The sequence below is a fragment of the Pleuronectes platessa genome, chromosome 4, assembly GCF_947347685.1.
Source record: "Pleuronectes platessa chromosome 4, fPlePla1.1, whole genome shotgun sequence".
Classification (NCBI taxonomy): Eukaryota; Metazoa; Chordata; class Actinopteri; order Pleuronectiformes; family Pleuronectidae; genus Pleuronectes; species Pleuronectes platessa.
In genome coordinates, this window is record NC_070629.1 from 20403072 (window position 1) to 20425129 (window position 22058).

Genomic DNA, 22058 nt, shown 5'->3' on the forward strand with positions numbered 1-22058 from the left:
ACCACCATCGCCATTGGAAATCTATGGCCAATGGGACTCATGCCCACGGATAAGATCATGTACCAGTTTAGTCATTTTTAGCCATCATATTATAACATATTATTTCTTTAACTACTTGCGTGTAAAAGGGAGTTGCTTGACTGAGGATACAGGGACCTGTCACCTGACTCCGCTGCTCTCCTCAGCTCGACTGAGGTTCTTTTGGTTTTATTATTTTCTAGCCAACAACTTTGCTAGCATTTCTGTAGGCTGCAAAACAGGTTTAACAGCCTCCATACAAGCTACCTGCTCGAAACAGAATAAATTAAAAAAGTTAGCTCATGGAGCAGTTTGCAGCTAAAGCTTAAGTTCTCTTGGGAGTTGGTGGAGAATAAATTGTTGTTGGTCTTTTTTGCTGGTTGTGTGCATAAGCAGCAGTTATACAATACGTTCACAATATCAAGTCGACAAACTTGATATTGGAAGGCAAAAAGGTTTGAATGGGATGTGGCTGACCTGGTAACAATTGCACCCCATCACATGTGAGCAGTGAGAAAATTGGGAACGGAGGGAGACCAAGTGAGATCTCGGTGGAATGGAGAGAAAACGGAGGGGAAGGCAAGGAAGCAACTGTGACAGAAATAGGAGAGCACGGAGTGGAAGAAAGAGCAGGAGAAAGACGTGCGTTTAATGGAACTGCTGAGAGACTGTCTTTGTTCACAGTGGCACATCTCTGTAGCCGGAAAGAGTCTGCGACAAGGACGGAGGGAAAGGGAGAGGGAGGATAGATGTGCAGAAAGCAGGGGACAGTCAGGCGGGATGGGTGTCCAGAGGTTGCGTCCACTTCACAGTGGCACAACAGAGTCGTTAGGGAGGGATAATGGATTAGAGGGAGTCATAAAGGGAAGAAGAGAGGGAGTAAAATAGAGGACGAGAGCAGGAAAATGATGATAGTGTTGGCTTCCCAGCAGTACAGCACAGCGGGATCAGAGATAATGATAGAGGGAGAGACACATCGAGGAAGCGCGAGAGGGAATGGGGAGTGCTGAATGTGAACACAACTCACAGTGAGAAAACTCAGCGGAGAAGAGAGAAGTGGAGAATTGAGAGCACTGAGAGATGGAGGGATGAAACACAAAAGGAGGCAGGAAGGAAACCGTTTTTTTGTTCGGCTCTCTAACAAGGTTGTGAAAGGACACACACTCGTCCCCTTTATTTCTCTCTCTCACACAGACCCAGACAGATAGATGCACATCAGGGGGCAGTGGGGAAACGGAGGTGCCAAGTGTGTGAGAAGAATGAAAAAGCCGGGGAAGGAGAAATGTTTGGAGCAGCAGATGGAAAGATTAAAGTGCGGATTATGGCCAATGGCCCTGACTTTTTTTCATACAATAAAGAAAGTGCAATTGAGAGTGTGCGTATGACTGTGGCTGTGTCTTTATTCCCCACAAAGTTACATCTAATTGAGACACAGTCGCACTCACAGCTCCAGTGAAGCTGCTCAGATAATAAACACATATGTGCGCACACACCCGCAAAAGACAGTCTGCTTCTCCGCGGTGTGTCTCTCCCCCCCTACTGGTTAGGACATTAATTAGGGAAGAAGAAGATGAGGAGGGGGGAAAAAAGACAAGGAGAGCATCAGGGAAAGGTTTATTAAAGGCAAATATTCATAGTGACTCCGGAGTTTTGCTTTTGACAGTTCTCCACCGGGATAAAATTTAAGGAGTCAAGGCAGCGAGGAAGCGGGAAAATAGGAGACGACAGGAGGGTATCGAAACAGGAAATGGGATGGACGAAGAGGGTAATGCTACTGCTCTTAAAACGTGTCTCCCTTGGTTTAAACATTCTACCTTTTCAACAAATCTGACTTGCATAACAGAGTTGCCGTCCCTTCAGCACAGGCTAACCGTCAGCCAACATATACCTCCTTTAACTGCGAGCTTCCATCGCTTGTTCGCACCTTTCACAGCAGAGTCAATGCTCCCTTTGAAAGCTTCGTCCACTTCTGCTTTCTTCCCGTTCAGAGCGTGTCGCTTCACGCCCAAAAGTAAGTACATAAAACCAACACTAAACACAAGAATAGCACGATTTGTGATGTGATGTGTCGCACATGCTCTCCCGCTGTGAAACTCAGAAGACAAAAAGAAGGGTTCTAAACAACAGGGGGCGGCTGTGGATAAGGTAGGTAGATCCCAGTCTTCCCTATCTGCATGCTGAAGTGTCCTTGGGCAAGATACCAAACCGGAAACTGCCCCTCAAAGAAAAAAAAGTGCTGGGAATGAGTGAATGACAAAAAAACTGTACTGTAAAGCACTTTGATTGACTATAAAGACTAGAAAAGTGCTTTTAAAATACAGACCATTTAACATCCAGAACAGATGATAGATTGTCTCCCATTGGCTGGTATTCAACGCACAGCAGGAAAAAGAACAAAACATCTAAACACAAGCTGGAATTTTCTATAGTCTACACTGACTTGACTTTACAGTTCTGTCCCTCATGTGATTTATTGCTCTTTAAAGTACGTCTTTGTCACGGTGGCTGATGTCTGCGCGACACAGAGGGAGCGACAGACCACAAGCTTTCCATGTTAAACTGGATGTTTTTCTTCGATGTGCTAAAATATCTTTTGCTTTTATAATTTCGGGCTGTCTGGTGTTTTATTCCCTCTCTCTCCCTGCCTTTGATTCAGAGTCTTCATTAAAGACTTTGAGGTTTGCTTTAATGAAACTGAGCACAGCTTAACTGCATCGTTACAGCACTTACTTTGCATGTTCAATAGATCTTTTTCAGATGACTCAAACAAGAAAAAACAAAGGGTCCACTTTAATTTGCCTAATTTCATGTTTGATGATGAGAAACACTCTGATTCTATGCCACATAAAAATGTTTTCCTTTCACAAATGCATTATATATTTTTTTGCTTTCAAGCACTTTCTTATGTTCCAGATGGTTTTCAATCATCCCCATCACAGCGTGAAGTAGATACTTCGTTATCAGCACTTCTGCTCGGCTCGTTGGTACTTCTGACTGAAGCACTGCAACTTTCTTCTGACCACGCTGCCTTCAACTTCTCCAAACTGCTGTAGGCTGTCCTGCTTTCTCTCTTCCCCAATTCTTGCATGTCACCCTCCTCCTCCACTGACCGCCTGTGGTGGCTCATTTCAAAACCCGAAACCTAGTGTGCAAGACCGCAAATGAGTGCACATCGCCGTACCCGCAGGCCGCGGCCTGTCCAGGCTCTGCACATATACCAGCCAGTCAATGCCCTGCACTGCCTGCTCTGTCTCCATATATTGTGACCTGATAATCACTCATCCCGGCTTCAACTCTCCTCCCTCCTGGCTCTGAGAAATATTGGAATGACCTTCCCATCCCGGCTGGGAATTTATCTCCGTATAGGAAACATTTCACAAGCTTGAAATCAAATCCACTCCACAACATCTCCCTCTCTGCATCCGCTGTTTACATTACAACTTACGTGATCACACTGTAAGTGAAACTTTTCGTGAAGTCTGTGTTCAATAAAGTCATTCAGTTTGTTGGCAACTGTGGAAATGAGGTTTGCTTTCAGAAAAAACAGTGCAACTTCCACGACTGATGCCGACAAATCATTCCTCCCACTGGCCACCTCCACTGCATGTTTTAGAGTTGAGGGGACTCAGGCTGGTATTCAGCACACAGCAGGAAATACCAGCCACCTGTGTCTTACATGTATGTAATGAAGTGTGATGTAAGTCAATACATCTCGATTCTATAGCTTGATTATGAATCTTTTTTACCGTAGACTACTTGACCTTACAAAGTCCTCTCCCTCACACGCTTTATTGCTCTTAACAACGTTCATCGTGATAGCTGATGTTGTGTCTGACCTTAATCTGACTGACTGTGCATACATCCATGTTTCATAACCAAAACCCAATGATTGCTTGTAAACTCATCATTTTGTCCATTTACATTCAGTCTCCTATACTTGCCCCTTTTTTATAGATTGGAGGCAAGTGGTGAGAGTCTTTTTACAATCTTAACACTTACTCACAATTACTAAGGTGAGGTTATTACTATAGGTATAAATGTGGGGCTATAGAATGTTTAAAAAGATGGACGATGTGTCTGGAGTTGCTCTAGTTATCCAGAAATATAGCTGAAATAGCCTGGGCAAAAACTCAGACATATTGTGTATAAGGAGCCCGAATCTGCATAGCTGTGATCAGGGGATGGAGCAGTGGTAACGAGGTCCCGCCCATATGTGCTCGACCAATCGTGATTCCGTCTCAGATGTCAGTCGCTCCATTTTCAATTAAATAATTAAAATCAAACTTAGCAGCAAAATTGCACTTAATCACACGTCGGTGTAGAACTACCTAACATGATCATATTGGAGAAAAATGTATTTAACTTGTACTTTCACTAATTAAGTTTGATCCATGATGAGTCATCATGTCGTCTATCTTTATAAACAGTGTGGAACAAAAATCTAAAAGGTATTTCTGTAAAATAATGTTTAACTTTTCTTCGTGTCAAAGTTTTGTTGGTTGAAAAGAAACTGTTGAATAACAAAACCAGATCCTTAGATTGCCAACGGGCTTTTGATGTATTAGTCGACAAATTCCAGAAGCAACTGGCACATTTTGTCAAATGCAGAGCGGCCCACTGTGCCGCTTCACCTCTTCCCCACTCTGTCTTCGCTCCCTCTTTTTCTCGCTCTCCTTGACCAATTAGACATAACTTATGGGGTACAGACAGTTTCCCACTACAGCCTATATTGGCCCTTTCAGTTCGGTGATTCATGGTTATTACACACGGACACACAGGCTCACACACACATGCACGCCCACACTGATCAGACTGAAATGGTCGGTAACTTGGTGTCCATGACGAGGGAGGGAGGGAGGGAGAGAGGGAACAAAGAAAGAGGAAGAATTTGAGGCGGAGGGGGCTGAAGTCATGATGAAGAGAAGGACCTAAAGGACACAAAGGAGTAAGATGAAAGAGAGAAAATGGGAGTATAATAAGAGAAATGGGTTACAAAAAATGAGAGAGGAAGAAAAAGAAACAATGAATGGGGAAAGAAAAATAAAAGGGTTGAAAGAAATCAGTGTAATACTCCTGCAGTTCTGGCATCATGTTTGACTAGTGACTTTCATCACTCATCTCTAGCTCCCTCCTTCTGAGGGTGTGTGTGTCTGCATCCACCAGGGTACGAGTTCAGGGTAAGCACAAGTTCCTGAGACCTGAGAGCAGCTGAATGAACATCCTGTGTATATACATGTGTGTATGTGAGAGAGTGTGTGTTTGTGCATTTTCAATGACTTTAAATCGATGTTTCTAGATACTCACATTAAGCCAAAATTGTCAGTTTGGATACATCTTGAGTTCATGGTTAGCTGACAGCTGTCTGAAAGAGATATCTGCTTTGGAAAATAATTGCTAGGATGAAAGTAAAACATCATTCCAGGTGACTTTTAAAGCTGCTGAAGGTTGGGCTGCTTGGCCTCGTGGCAGTCGACTGTGCATGCTCAGTTAATTTTCTGACAGATAGTTCCAGCAAGCCGAATCAGAAACAAATTATCTGTGGATTCAGCACAGCTCCACTCCCATGATTCGGAAACACCTGATAAACACGCAGCTGTACACACTTAACACAAAACACACTAATAAACACACACACCTCCACACACACACACAGAGGACAGACACACTCTGGAAGAATTAGATCCGTTCTCTCGCTCTTTCTTTCTCTCTAATGATGCCATGACTAAAATGTTAATTAAGGCTAAAAAGAGAAACGATTGTGAATATCAAACAGCAATTAGAATGTATCATCATCATCATTACCGCCATTAGCTGCAGCATAAGATGGAGGATTATTTACCAAACGCAGGAATGCTCATCAGTTGCTCATTCAGGGCCTAAAATGTTGCACAGACAAAAAAATGAAACTAAATTGTGTATAATTAATGCAGCTTAAGAAATTAACTATTGCAACTCCTGGAGCATGACAGCGAGAGCAAACTGGGCTCATTTGGAAGAGAGCTGTTATTTTTTTATACTGCAAACATCTAATGAGCTGATATTCAGACCCTTTCATACTATTCTCAATATGGACCAAGTGAATAGTCACTCCAAAGACATGAGATTGAGATGTTTCTGATCTTATTTTGTTCCTTCTGCTCTTACATCTCCCTGGTGTGACTCCATCCCTGCACTGATTTAAATTGAAATCTAAATCCTTCCCCAGGTGTCAATTGTCTGATCTTTTCACCTGAGCACGGCCTGACGGATTCTGGAAAATCTTTGGGTAGATAACAAGGAAGAGGTCATTATCCTCTAGTCAGTCCATGTGGAGCAGAACCTCTCCTCCCTTTTGTTCTCATTTGGCTACTGTGCTCGAACATGAAAAGGTCAACCCACACTTATTACACCCAGAAGACAGCGATTATCAAATCTTTGACAGTAGATTGCTTCAGCAATCACGCTCTTTCTCTTCTACGCCTCCCTCCCCTTCCCTCCTCTTGCTGTGTTTTACCTTTGCGATGGACGCTGCAAATACAGAACGGTGTTGTAAAAAGCCCAAATCCCTTTTCGCAAAATAGCAAACAACAACACTCCTGTGAACATTCTATTTGCCAGCTGGGATAAGAATCATAAACTAGATGAATACACGAATAAATCAGGAAACAAGACAATTATAGAGTTTTACTTGCTTCGTTAGGAGACCACACAAAATATACAACTTGCCTGCATCAACCCATCAGTAAGCAAGCCAGATTTAGTTGGTTACAAGGGAAGACATGTTACGAGCAAATATGAGACAACCTCTCCTGCAAATTACAATTATACTCAACTAGTTTGGCCCTGATAGGCTCCCGGTCCACAACGATCTACCTTCTTGGCCTGTACCAATGTGATAGTGGTTTTAGGACACCAAATACTGATGTTGACATCTTGGATCCTGTACAAGGTTTTCGGTACACCCAGCCTTTTGCAACATATTGGAGAGCTTAGGATTGAGATAGATCACAGTGTCGTTCCAAATGTTTGCTGTTGTAAATAACCTCAGCTGAGGAGACAATGATTTCGCCCCTGTCCATTGGTTTATTGATCCAAGTTTTGTTATTTTTCTTGGCTTTTTTGTTGTTGTTATATTCTTGAGTTTTTCTTGGGGTATTTTCAGGATTCCCCACACCATCACATTCACTCATCAGACATTCCTCTTTTGTTCTACCCTTTCTGCGTCGTCCTTACCTTGTTGTACAAAGGAGCCGTACACAAACCACATGGAGTTGTACAGCGTGGTCGAAGACACAGATCCCATGGGTAGCCGGGGTGGGTTGAGCCAGTTGAGCAGGTACACCAGGATGCCAACGAGGAGCACGGTGCCCGCGATGCACGCCCACAGTGACAGGTCGAAGGGAGCCAGGCAGGCGAACATGTCCACGGTGCGCTCGGCCTTTCGCAGCAGAACACCCACAGAATAATCCATGTAGCGTGTGGTGAAGTCCACAACGCTCTCTCGCTCAGGCGTGATGGTGAGGGCAGAGAGTCCCACATCGGCTCGCTGAGAGAGGCAGAGGAGAGGGGGGATCAAGTATCAACACTGTGGAAATGTGTGGGTGAGGACTTTAGTGGCCAGAGGTGCAGCAGATGGCTGCTTCAACCTCTGCCTTGGCTAACCATCGAACATTCAATTTACCGTGAAAGGTTTAGGTCATGTATATGATATAAGGTTGATGAACAATAGTCATTGCCACTAAATGTTGGACCTGTAGCAGCATCTCGGCCCCAAACAAATGCTTATCTTTCCTCATCTGTGGCAGTACTGTGTTTGGCTTACAAAGGCAGACAACTCGGCAGTAACCCTGTGCACGAAACTATCTTGGGTGGTGTTTGAGGCGTCTGTTGATTTATCGCAGGCAAGAGTGAAAAATTAGAAATTTCCTTGTTCATTTTGGGAACTGTTGGGTTTCTCTACAATTTTTAAGGTCTTACCGTAACTATGTACGGTGCCTTGAGATAATTATGATTTGACGCTATACAAATGAAATTGAATATCATGTCTGCACTGCAATTGTAGAAAGTGCTCTTGATAACGCTGCTTGCTGGGCAGCCAAACTCGAGCCACTCCAGCAATAACTCAATGATTGACGGATTGTCCTTTAGTTACATGTTTTCAGCTCTAATCAGGCTCAAATAAAACTCTTTTTATCATTGCAAATTGTTAACTAGTCAACTACTTGACTGGCTTGTCTGATTATTACAGCCACCTGCCAGCAGCAACAGCTCTGTGTGTGTTTCCTTCACCCTGACCATGACTTGACACAAGCTCACATCTGGATATTCTCATTATGTGCATCACGCTCTGTTCTACCTCTGCACTGTACATAGGTATGCAAGCACTCTCTTGGAAGCACAATGAGGACTGTCGATGATGCCTGACCTCTGAATCATTCATTTATTATCCAACTGATCTGCATTCGCTTGGAATTCTCTGGATTTTAAGAGACAAGAAATTACTTCTTAAATTATCTACGTATAAACACAGAGTAAAAATAAAGAAAAGGCTGTCAGTGATTTTTTTTTGCCATGATACCTGATTGAATTCTTTTTAGTCCTGGTGCTTGGCCAGCAGCTGTTGTCTTATTGTACCATAAGGGTTTAGATGGTGTGAGTGAGCATGTGAGAAATTTATAATGGAGTTAGACTTATTATGAACTGATGCAATAATGAGATCGTCTTGCTGATTTTGCAAATGTTTAACCCGGCAGTCACTTGCATGTTAACTCACCACACACTTCATTCACATCTTCACACACACGTACACTTGCGCACAACATGAACGTGTCAATCAACTGCTGGTGAGAAAAATCAGCTACATTTCCAGTTGAGTTAGAAAAGAAAAAAGAAAAACTCAAATGTACAGAAATTGTCACTTATGCTGCATAAAAAGAATATTGGGACAAACCATGCGAGATGCCTGCTGGTTGAGACAACACAACAATATGCATGCCAGCGCGTGTGTGTGAGTAGAGATTAATTGCCGTGCTGACTGTTGTGGTCCGTTAACACAGAAACTTCCAGAGAGCACTTTGGATAATAATTATCTGGTAATTGGGTTTTTGGAAAGATAAACGTTGTTGCTGACTGACGGGGAAAACAAAATTATTTGCATGTTCAGTTTATTAACAACCCGCGCTTGTCTGTGTAAACATTAATATGCATCGTGCTCAAAGCATATTTCTATCATTTTGTGAGCATGCAGGGGGGGGAGGAGGACACAAACACTGAACACAAACAGCTACACAAGGTCAAGGGAAGGAGAGTCTTGCCTTAAAAGCATGTTCAAACTTGACACACAGTGAAATGAATAAATACGAAAAAAATAAGTAGAGTAAATGGCATAGAAAGCTTTTGAAAAAAACATTGCAGATAATACAATAACATCCCTGACCTATGGAGGAAAAACATGAAATGAAGTGTGCAGCCGCAAAGGGAAAAAATATCGGCATGCACTTTTTCAATGTCATGACACTTTACAATTCTATTGAGGTCCATATATGTGCTATGTGTCCTGACAAAATAGTTTGTAATCAACTATAGTGAAAGATTTGGTTGTTTTTTTATTGTGGTGATTTGCAAGATATTTAGTCCCTTTTTTAAGGCACATTTACGTGAAGCATAGGATTCCAAATAATATAACTACAGTGATTGTATAGAGGATTATAAATGCCATATATGCTCAGTGAAATCTGAAATGCTGTTTCCAGCTAAAATGGTTCTAAAATCCCTTCTCTTCTCGGTTCTGGTAATAAATATATTTTTTTAACTGTTGTTACTACTGCAGCCATTTCTTACGATCCATAAGTTATATTGAGGATGAAAGAAAGTCATGTGAGGCAGTAAGGTGAAGTCAGGGCTTATTGCTGGCAGGTCAACCACAAGACGACACTCAAAGAAACAGAACATGTTGGAGAAACCTTAAGCTGCTTTGTATATTTACATGTTTCTTTTGATGTGTAAACCGAGGTTTTGTTTCTGTAGCCGAAGGTGCTCTGTTCTTTACTCACACGACTTGCTCTTTAATATTCTCAATCTTTCTCGTTACATTTTTACCTCCTGACTACATTTCTATATGTTCATTGTTATGCACCAGAACTCCGAAGCAAATTCCGTCTATGTGAAAACCTACTTTGAAATAAACTCGATTCTCGACTCTTTTCCACAGGATGACGGATGAGTATGAGTATGGGATGAGTCAGTATCCCAAAAGGAATCTGAATTATTACTGTGACCAAAACAATTGAAAGAGAGGTTATTTTTTTCTTTCTTCTTTGCTGCTGTGGTGTAAAATATGAACATACGGACACAAATATCAAACCTATTTAGTAATTTGTCAAAATAATCTCAGATATTCTGTACTGTCTGCCAATGGCAAAGCTGTCATTGGAAACTAATATGGCATGTTGGAGTAGACAGATGGACACGAGGAATGGACCTGGCAGCGCCAGTGTTTGTGCTGCAAGTTTGTTACCCAGCAGTGAAGTAAATATATTTTGTGCTAATGGACGACAAAGGTGAAACCACCTCAGCTAACTTGCATGTGGTTGTGTTGTTATAGTTGAAGCAGTTATCATCCACCTGTGCCAATGTATTGCCCACAAACAAGAGGCCTCTCCATCTTTGTGAAAACATTTATTTCTTCACTCTCTCTTGAGAAATCTCAAATCCCTTTTTTTTTTTTTTCTTCATTTTTCACTGGCACAGTTCAAGTGCCTGCCAGTTGTGACGCATCATACACACGGATATGCTTGAAATGATCCATATTTTTACAGATGTTTTCCCCTAATATGCAATATCCCTGCTCTGAATCTTTGACGTCAGACTCTCTCTAGTTCACTTTAGGAGACCTGCCGTAGAAGCTAGTGAAGCATTTAAAGTGCTCTCTCCAATTTCAAGAAGTCAAACCCAGCACTGTGGCAGCTTAATTGAAATTACTGCTGATGATGTGACATCATTTCTTGCTGGGATGTTATGATTGAACTGTGCAGACACAACCTATGGAACTCGAACCCACTTAGCAAAAGTGATGCCTGGCATGCCTGCACGGATATATTTGAATAGTAGCCTACAAGTGCATGAAAAGGTAGCAAACACTCCTTTGCGAGTTTATCAGCAAGTTAGATTCTCATTATTTCATTACTTGTTCCCCATAATTAAATTTTATTTATCTTGCAGAGTAAGAATATGTGTGCGTGTGCGTGTGTGTGTGTCTGTGTGTGTGTGTGTGTGTGTGTACTGGCAAATCATTTCTTCTTACCTTGGAGACTAATTCACCCATCAGTCCGTTCCACTGACCGTCCGGCTGCATGCTGCCATACTTGTGGTCCGGGGCGACGTAGATCTCGTACTTGAAGCCCAGGTAGTTGGACAGCGCGTCCAGGACGTCGATGGAGTAGCCCTGGTACTTCTTGGGTTTCCCCAGAACATTCTCAGACACCATTACAAACGGCTCCTCCTAGAAGGCGAGGATCAATCAGCGTGTCAGTGAGTCTGTCAAGCAGCCAATCAATACAGCAGTCGTTCAAGCATTAAATCACCCAATTACTCAAGGCTCATGCTAAAGGGTGGGAGGGTGTTCTCGATAGCCTACATTGCACATTGAAACAGGACATTTTGAAGTGACTTAACAACAATCAGATAAACACTAGAAGTAGAAAAACCAAAAACCAAAGCTAAGGATTTTACTGCCTGGACAGTATAATACTTTTTCTACACTACCACAACCATTTGAGTCTAACTAGACTCGAGGTGAATGAGACACACTGCTACCTTTAGGCTTTCAAACAGCCCACTACTCTATGCATGACCCTCATCACAGAGTCAGAAATGTGATTTCACAGTCAGGGTGAAATCTCACCCCAGTGGCTCACATTCTTTTCCCTGGTGGTATGAATTGTCCTCCTCATTCACTGGTTGATTGATGATTAAAAATGCTCTACAGTGTCTTTAGAGGTCAAAAGTTATTCAGAGATAGGCGAGCCAGGAATTTGCACATTAAGAACTGGAAGCTGCAGCAAAGTAAATATCATTAGTGGACTACTTTATTTACCAGTATGGTAAAATGGTTAAAAACAGTGCTGTTTCTCCAACAAAAATGTATTCTGCCCGGTGTTGTAGTACTAATGTACTTATAAAATTCATTAAATGAAATGCTTCCCGAAGCACCTTTTGTTTTTGTCTACTTGGAATTCCAGGAGATGTACCCCCTACTTTAGTCTTTGCTCAGATCTCAGAGTTCCATACTCAGCTTTTTTTCTTATTCACGGAAGAAACCATGTTCAATAATTCGTTTTAAACATAACCTATACAACATTATTAAAATATATAAAATGCCAGAAAAATCTATAATTGCACCATGAAATTTAACGAGATTAATCGCCATCGACATTGGTAACTTAACACAGTTTCTGTTGAAGATACATCACATTGAACAACACTGACATTTTAGGCTGTTTACTTTTATTTACTGTACTTGGCTCGAGCGTTTCATTCAGTTTCACCCCACCACGCACCTCCCATTTCTCCCTCATCCCTCTTTTTTCCTCTGTTCTTTAATAAATCCCTATTGATCAGCGATATGTTTTAGGCCAATATGTCTTTGCAGATTTATGAGGGCCTGTGTGTTATTGACTGGACACTGGCTGCACCTTAAGTGCACAAATACAAACACGTACGCGCACATATGCGGGGTATGCCACGCGTTTACTTGGTGGTTCCTAATCCTTGCTAGCTGCTTTCGTTCAATAAGCTATTAGACAGTGAGTGGAGCTGCATGCCAAGTCCCCTCTCTCACCACAAGCATCCATCAATCAAGGCAGGAGCACCCACTAACAAACACATCCATACATACTGATTGACCCCCCAAGTGCCACTGATTGCTTCCCTCTGGGCGTTCTTTAAACCTTCATTAACCAAACGAAAATATGATAGAGAGAACATGTTGTACAGGGGAACAAAGACCCTGATGACAAGTTGTCCAGGCTCTAACACTTTACATCAAAAGCTCATTCCTGGGGTTAATTATGCATTGCAAAGATTCATTAAATTAGTAAAGTAAAACATTTGAATAAATATCTTCGCTTTATTGGCTTAGGCAATGCAACATATCGAAGAGCATTTTTTGAATAAATCTGAAGTAAAAAAATAATACAGGCATAACTTTGAACATAACTTCTATATTATACAAATGGTTGGAGGGGGCTCTTCCAAGTTTTGATTTTCATGCTTTGTAAACACTTCCCTGGCTCACTGGTTGGCCTGACTTTAAACCTCCGGGCTTAATCAATACTCAGTCGATGGTTTCCAGACTAAAACCTTGTCATGAAAAATAACTGCATGAAATGTAGTCTGGCTTTGTAATGCTTTGTGATCAGTCTCTTGTCTTCCTCTGTTGTTATTTAGTTTTCCCTTCTTTCCTCCTGAAAGTCAACGGCTGTGATAATACACCATTTTACCAAAACACAAGTCCAGGACGCCTCGCTCTTTCACCATCCATCCATCTATCCATCCATCCATCCATCCATCCATCCATCCATCCATCCATCCATCCATTCATCCATCCTACAATACTTCCCACTCATGCCAACATATTAGGCAATTGTTCCCTTCATTTCCTTTCTCTCTTTCTGATACTTCTCCAGTCTCTCGTCACCCATCCTTTCCTTTCCTTTGGTAGAACTGTATCCCCCCGTTTCCTCTTACTGGAAGTACCTCATGGGGTCTCAGCGCTGCTCCTGCATTTTTGGAGACATGACTCCAAAAAAGAAACATAAATTTCCCACAAAGACTAATAACATCTGAAGAGCCCTCTGAGGGAGTGCTGGAAATCATGTGGTGATTTGCAGCATGGTGCAGCATTTTCAAAAATCCTCTATGGATTTGCCTGAGAAATTGGGGAAATATGCATTTTGAAAAGCTCTAGCATTCTTTGCAGGAGATTAGATTTCATATCATTATGAAAATACATTTTCCGTTGGTCTCTGTTTTAATAAAGATGGAGAATATGTATCACATAACAATAGACATGCAGCGCTGATTGGGGACTCAAGAAGAAAATCCGTGACTTGTGATGCTGTACCGCAGATTTTTGTCAAGTATTTGTAGAAACTGGAACACACTATGGTAAGTCTCTGCTGTTTCCCATACACACAGGTAAAATAGCTTTTATTACAGAGTCCCTGTAGCTTCAGGGTCAAAACACCATGAGCCATGAGCACTTTCTTTTTTTTCCTTACTCTGTGATCTCTGTTTTAAAATGTAACAAAGGCATCAAACAATTACACTGGTGTCAGGTGAACCTTCTGTGTTTTCCCACACCCATCTGGTATTTTTGCCCGCTCACCTTGACCTACACTTTCTTAAAGTTGGAGTCTAGCCATGGTTGAGTCTATTAGTAGTCATTGAGCGCCGCGGTGCAATACTGGCATCAAGGACAACAGGGATTTAAGACGGACCAAGTCAGCAGACTGCTAAGTAACTTGAAGAATTACATTCAAACTGGAGAAAAGCAACAGTTCACAGTTCACATCCATGCCAAGATTCACTGCCAGTGCATTAAGTAGGAATCATGCCCTTAACGCCAGTGCTCGTGAATTTGTGTGGGTTGTAACCAACATGACCATTTCATTTGGAGGGATTGTTGGTGCATATTTTGTAAAAAAATCTTAAAAAGTGTAGTGCTGTCTGCTGTTTTGTTTCAATCCACACGTTTCTTTATTGGCGGCTCATTTAGCATTTCGCCTTTTCACTGCCTTATTGTTATTATACTTACAAATTTACAAAAGTAAATCAAAAGGGTTAGAGTGTTCAGGCTAACTTAAGGATGTACAGGATGTTGTAGTATGCAGATATTCAAGAGGTCCTGACAGGATTTGACTTTTTCTCTCAGGTTTTACATAAACAGTCACAAAATGATCAGTTTCAAGCACTGTGCTGTTACTTCTACCAGAGCAAATGATATGAGCAATGTGATGTAAATAGTTTAGTTTTACCTTAAGTGAATTAGAAAATATTAAATGCGCAAATTGAATGGAACATCAAATCATTAATAACAATCATAAATTATAATTACTCATAACATCTTGTCTGAAATGTTGCTTGTGGTAACTTTGCACCTCTTCGTCATCCAAAAATACAACTTTAGGTACATTTGGGGAAAACACTATGATTGCTCTTTCATTAGCTCCAAAAATATGAACTCAAGATAAAAAAGGGACATCTTCTGCCTGTGGCTGCATTTTTAGGCTGCCGTAGCTGAGCTCAGCGTGCTGCTCATAAATGGACTAGAACCAGGGAAATGGGGGGTGCAAACTCGAAAAAATTAAGTAGCACAGAATATTAGGAAAAGATGAAAACTCAGCTGCTGAGATAAGACATACTAAATCATGAACATATGCAAGCCAGTGAGTAGGGAGTTATACGCTCTGTGATTTACCAGCTTCTTACACCCCCGAAAATCAGGTTCCTGTGAAGAACACAGTGTTATCACGTAGCCGTTTAAACCTACTAATTTAATTCCCAGTGCAAAATATCAATTGAGTTGTGTCTGTGACCTGACTAGTTACACTGCTGAGCCCTGTATAGGACCATGGACACATAATTAGAATGATGTAGCCATTTGCTGGTAACAGCCATTTAATAATCAATGCACTCCTTGCTAATCAATGGCACTGATTTAGAGTCTTTGGCCCTAATTGTGGTATGATCGCATCATCAATTGACTAATCGATAACTATTCAACAGCCTGGCGGTGAGAATGAAGGGAGCATGTCCACTTGCAGTTTAATGTTTGTGCATGTGTGTCGGTGTGTGTTTTCTAACACACGCTTTACTGTTTGATTCAGTGTGTTGTGGGCATGAGTCACTCTGCATGGCAATAAATGAGACAATGCACCTTACAGACAGAAAATGGTTGTATTAGAGGAGAGAACCCCCAGGGCAACGAAGAACAATCTGTTCAAAAGGTCCCTTTAGAACCCTTCATATCATGTACACACGCACACATGCACACGCACGCACACACACACACACACACACACGCACGCACACGCACACGCACACACACACAGACTGAGAGAGAGGATGTGCCCTCTAAACATTCTCCCATAAAAGAAAACAGTACATCCTGGCGGCATGCCCTGGACGTTTCACACAATTTCTATCTATTTCTGTCTTTAGGCCCTCGTGAGGTATCAGTCATCTAGGGTAACAGACACACACGCACACGCACACACGCACACACACACACACACACATATAATTAAACACACACTTACACATTCAGAGATAAAGCCCGAGAAGAAACACAACATGGAACATAAATATGCATTTACAATGCACCTATAGGGGCCAATATACACCCGTGATGGGAAAAGGTGCTATTCAAAAACACAGTTCATATTCTTCTTTCCTTTAAGGGTGATCAAAATCAAAGACTGGAGAAAAATTTAGAGAGAGAGAGACAAAGGGATAGCCTGAAAGATGTCTGGCGTTAGCGCTTTCTTCTCTGCTTCTCACTTCAAAGAAGGGATATGAAGAATTTACAGCGGTGAATCTTTAAAGCACTCATGGGATGTACTCAAATCGATGCTGCAGGCGAGACAGACAGAGCTGGAGTCTCACTCTCATCAAGACTCCAACGGCCTCTATCATCCAGCTGTCAAATGTCAAAATGGAAGCTAATAAAATGATGATGGCTCAGTCCATTAGTTGGCTCACCTTGCTACATTTTCCCTGTGTTGAGGTCTCCCCTCCACACTTTAACTCGTAAATGTTTGTTTGCCCCATGCAGGCTCTCAAATTGCCCCAGGAAGACAGAGTTGAATGACGAGCAGTAAACTAGCAACAGGCTGGATTCACAACGGAGCAGATTTCCCGATAAAAGGACAATCGTGTCAAATAATTGAATAAGGCGAGCACATGTGAGAACAAGCATGTTGTCTGTACTCACCAAAACGGTGACAACGCGTAGCACCACTCCTCTCATGTTGTTTTCTAATTTCCTGTCGGTCAGCGTGCCGTTCAAGCCGTGAACTGGGTCCCACATTGCCAGCTGCAAGAAACAAAAATATCTGAACGTTAGATTCACAGGTTGGACACCCGATTCATGTGTGTGGGATCAGAAAGAAATTACAAGATTAACAACATTGTATTTCCTTAGCACCTTCGAAGAAACTCAAAGACACTTTACATTGAATTTAAGGGAAGGTCGCACCAAAAACGGAAAAGCATGAGTTGGTTTTTGAGAAGGCATTTGACAGTGGACAGTTTGGAGCAGTCGAAACAACAAAGACACATCATTGCTTATGGAACAAAGTCAGAAAAGAAATGCGATGCATGTTTGCTTTTGAAAAGAAAAGAGTAGAGATGTTACAAGACACTGAAAGGATTGAAGAAAGGTAACCTGAGAACTGGAAAGAACAAATATATCAACAACTTTCTATTATTTCCCCCTTCTGTATTGACAGTTTTGGACATTTGATGTTTCTGAATCCACTAAGGCTTGTTCCTTGTGCACAGTTAAAGAAGAAAATGATGGTGATTTTATTCAAAGGTGTTTTAGGATTCTGACCCAGCCTTCTATGTCTATCAAATTGCATCATAAACTTTTCCCTGGGACCACATTATTTGAGTCCCTAGTCATATTTTCTTCATCTATGTGCTGCCTTCTGCTTTCAATAAAATATTGTTTTTAGCTTCAAATATCAAACTACCCTTGGTTCCCTGTAGAGAGAGAAGAAGTAAGGGGCAAAAAGTGATTTAGCTGTCTGCAATCCAAAATTTTCACAGCATGCCTTGTGCAGAGAGGAAAACACAAACACACTGGAGAAGCAGAGGAGCATGCAGCGTAGGTGAAACATGTGGTGGTCCATATTTCTAAGGATTTAAGTTACTGCCAAATGTGCAGTTCTGTTAATTCTGATCAATTTCTTTGCGACCTTGCATCCTTACTTACAGTGTGGTATAGTGTCATCCTTGTGCTGCAATGGAAAACTGTTAGAGAGTAAAACTATACTTGCTTTCATCCCTTTCCAAACATCCATGGAAATGTAACTTTGGTTAAGTTTAGATCTGCTGAACTTCACGTACGATCAGCAATTTCTGACATCCCCAGTAGATACAAATTGTGCAGGGCCTTTATAAAGGTATATTGGGGTATTATTGTCTTTCGCATGCCATTCTCAGCCATTTATTTACTTTGCCAGATTCAAACTCTTCTCATGTCTTTGCAGGAATGTATGGACAGTTTAATTGTCTCTCTGACTGTCCTCTTATGTTTGCTGCAGCTCCTGGGACGTCAAACATTAGAACTTAATAAGGCCAATAATTACAACGAGATCACTGACTTACACATAATACTCAACATGCCTCCACCTTCAACTTGCACTAAGGTCTCATGAGCCAGAGGCAGTGAAAAAACGGGCGAGGATGTGCAGCAAGTTTCACTTTCCCGTCGCTGCGATACAGAATTATTCTAATTATCATTACAAAATCACTGTGACTTCAAATAGTGGAATTCACTGATAAGCTGCCTGTGTGGCTGCATTTATGTAACTCACACAGCCAGGTGCAGCAGACTGCACTACATGCTATCCTTGTTTGCAGCCTGGAGGGGGAGATGTGGAGCTAGAGTACGAGTCTGTCAAGTGTGCCGACACACATCAAAAATCTGTATCCCCTTATTTTTGTCTTTCTCCATTTTGTATGCAGAAAACAGAGGCATTTGTAATTTTCTGTTTCTCTGTGGATGAGCCAACTTACTTTTTTTATGGTACAAAAAACTAGTGCCGTGCAATTCTTCTTGCTACAATCCCAATGTCAACAGAGCCCTTGATCAAAGAGTGTGAATGTGTGCGTGTGAGGCCAACGCTAGGCTCACATATGTTGCCTGTAACCCATCCCTGCTACCTCAGTGTATATGTGCAGCATCTTAACAGGAGCGGGTGAGGAGCTGCATGTGAAAGTCAAAAAGAGGCAAATGGCTCAAAAACAGGAGACAGAGAGGACACACACGGCAAGAGTTAACTCAACCAAGAGAGGGAGGCACTCGGAGAGCGGGGGAAAACGAGACGGGAGATGGGGAGCATATGGCAGGCAAACAAGATACTGGTACGTGGTGAGCAGAGATGATGAGAGACTTGTAAAAGATAAATTTACAGCGCAGTAGTACTCTGAGTGCTTGTAGAAACATGGCCGTGTATAATCTGTAAAACATCATCTGTGAAGCCACATGCCACCATAAGAGGCCAATGGCACAGAGGGACTTCCACTTCCCTTTCACACCTGAGCTGAGCACGCCTCCTGGAAATCCAGAAAACAGTGCACGTACAGTAACTCCAAAAAACATTCACATTTAAATGGCTATGTTGTTGTGGACTGTCTAAAAAAGTGCCGCAGATGATGCAACGTAAATACACTTAACGTAACAATGTTTAATGAGCACCCCTTCTCTATTCACAGAGCTGACAATTTTCCTTATTTAACTTTAAAGGTGTGAATCTTAACACTGGGATGGTGTTGATTTTCACAATGATATTGAGACATGACCTCACAAGGAAACTCACACACACACACACACACACACACACACACGCACACGCACACACACAAACAGTGAACTCCAGAAGACTACTATATGTTGGTATCTAATGCCAGTTGGACCTGTTATCAGCCGATAAGAAAAGCACATGTGTTTCTCTGAGGTGCTAAAGAAAGACTGTGAAACGAGACCATGAATAATGTAAAGATTTAGCAATTAACATTTTGCTGTAACCTTAAAAGAAGGTGGCTTGTGTTGCGTATCCCACAGTGTTTAACCATCAGCCAATTAGATAAAGAGAGACACACCAATCAACTTTACAGAGTAATACACTACTCCCGGAGGGGCCGATCAATCAGGACCAGACTGGTCATGTGACTTCTCTCCATCCACACTGACATGCACATTATACATTAAAGACACATCTAATACAACTCTTCCTCTCTTACCATGAATTGTTTATTGTGTAATATCAATGATGTGATTAAGTGATCAAATGAGTCACTTCCAGTAACTGCATAGGCTCTCACAGAGGAGGGTTGGTGTTAATTTGAAGTCTGGTCGCCTATAACGATAACTGTGCACTTGTCGTGTGAACCCGCACAGAAAGTGGTATCTGCCGAGTTCATGCCAAATTCTGCCAGCCCGACACCTGAGGATGCTAAAGACGCTATGGATGTTTTAACAGGCAAAAGATGCAGGCAGGTTTTATCCTGCAAATGGTCCGTCTCAGTGGGAGAGTGAGAGACTTTGACACCCGGAAAAATCTGCGAATTAGAGATATTTAAAGCTGTGTGTCATTATGTGATGGGACAAATTACACCATGGTGCACTGCCACAGTCTAAGTAATCAATTGGAAACACTGCAGTGATGTCATGAGGAGGTCCGCATGAAATTATTTTATTACAATACAGAGATTCAGCATGAGGGTAGACAGAATGGACACGTCACCCCTCCAATGCTTTTCATTCTCTCATATCGTGATGACCAGTGCACACAGTTGTTAAGCTTTCTTTCATTAGAAGTAGGGTTAGGGTTAGGTGAATAAATGACTATCACTTATAGGACTGATTAGTTGGGGAGGTCGTACAGTGTAGGCACCAGCCATACTATCAGCAAATGTTATCCAGCAATTTGATATAGGACCTCTTCACTGGATGTATCCTTTAGTTTCTGCTTCAATTAGCCAGCTCAAAAATGTCAGATAGAAAATATATGTTTTACCATAAAAAAACGACTGTACAGTACTTGCTTTAATTTTGTTGATCACCACTGGATGTTAATAAATGACATACATTTTCAAACTTTTTCGGCACAAGGCAGGACTAGCCAAAATCACAAGGCACATGCTCCCCATATTGATTGCATCTCAGAGAATGAAAGCTGTAAACTGAACAAGGTAACTTCTAACTTGCATTCTCAAAAATATTAAGGTAAGCCCTTCATTAGTGTTTGTGTTGAACGTTACAGTGTAAAGTGAGCGGGAGTGTGGAGGGAGGACTCTCAGACTCTGACATGGTACAAACCAACTGCTGCCTCTGCTCTGATCCTGAAGCAGCGGCACTAATCGTTTTACAGCGAGGGTCCGTATAGTAGAAACTGTTTTCACACTTTCTGTTTCCACTGTTCTACATAGGCTACATCTCCTCGCACTCGATCAAATACAGAGAAGCACCAGCTAAATGTTTTGCGCACTGGTGCGACCGAGGGAAATTTCACAGTTCACAGACTTAAATGGTGACACTGTGGAACCCCGTTGTACTATAGTAGTATTGCAATAGTAATATTGTACATTTCCCTAAAACTACCACAGCACACCTGGACTTGCCTCATAGTCGATTTGGGAACCACTGCTATCAATATAGTTTAAACTTCTCAGACTAATTTACAAAAGGTAGATAGTTTACTTTAATCATTTCCAAGGACAGAGAATGAATGAGAAAGAGACAGAGGAGAGAAAGTCAGAACAAAATAAAATAACCAGTATTACAGCAAAACTGACTCTGCTACATTATCTGAATATCAATACTTCCACTCTATATTTATAATGTTGTGACTTTCATTTAACTGGAGAGTGTGGAGGCAGCTTTCTGTGTGTGTGTGTGTGTTTGTGTGTGTGTGTGTGAGTCAGAGGCTGCTAGAGTGGCCCATTGCCTCTGCTTATCTCCACAGCTCCAGATAAGGGCTCATTTCCCCCCAACAGCATGAAATAAATGTGCATATGTGGGTGTGGGCGTGTGTGTGCATGTTAAGTGAATGACCCACTGTGTCTAGATCGTTACTTTGTAGACTCGGGCTTCAAAACATTGCCATTAGCATCCCAAAATGATTTTCACTCTATGCATCTACCACTTTCAGGAGAGTGCATTGTTCCACACTATTTCTGTAAATCTTTACATGTTTCACATTTTACCTCTACATTTCCAATATATTTACCTAAATTAGATTAATCTGCTTTATCTTGTTTGAATGCACACA

General features: G+C 41.7%; 1 protein-coding gene across 1 annotated transcript in view; it reads right to left on the reverse strand.

The window, feature by feature from the left end:
- grid2 (glutamate receptor, ionotropic, delta 2) overlaps nt 1–22058 on the reverse strand; it is a 423119-nt gene that overhangs the window by 74564 nt on the left and 326497 nt on the right. Inside the window, exons 9-11 of the mRNA XM_053421456.1 lie at nt 16991–17092; nt 11300–11497; nt 7231–7543 (exon numbers count right to left, since the gene is read on the reverse strand). Coding sequence (XP_053277431.1) covers nt 7231–7543; nt 11300–11497; nt 16991–17092 — 613 coding nt within the window. The remainder of the gene's footprint in view (nt 1–7230; nt 7544–11299; nt 11498–16990; nt 17093–22058) is intronic.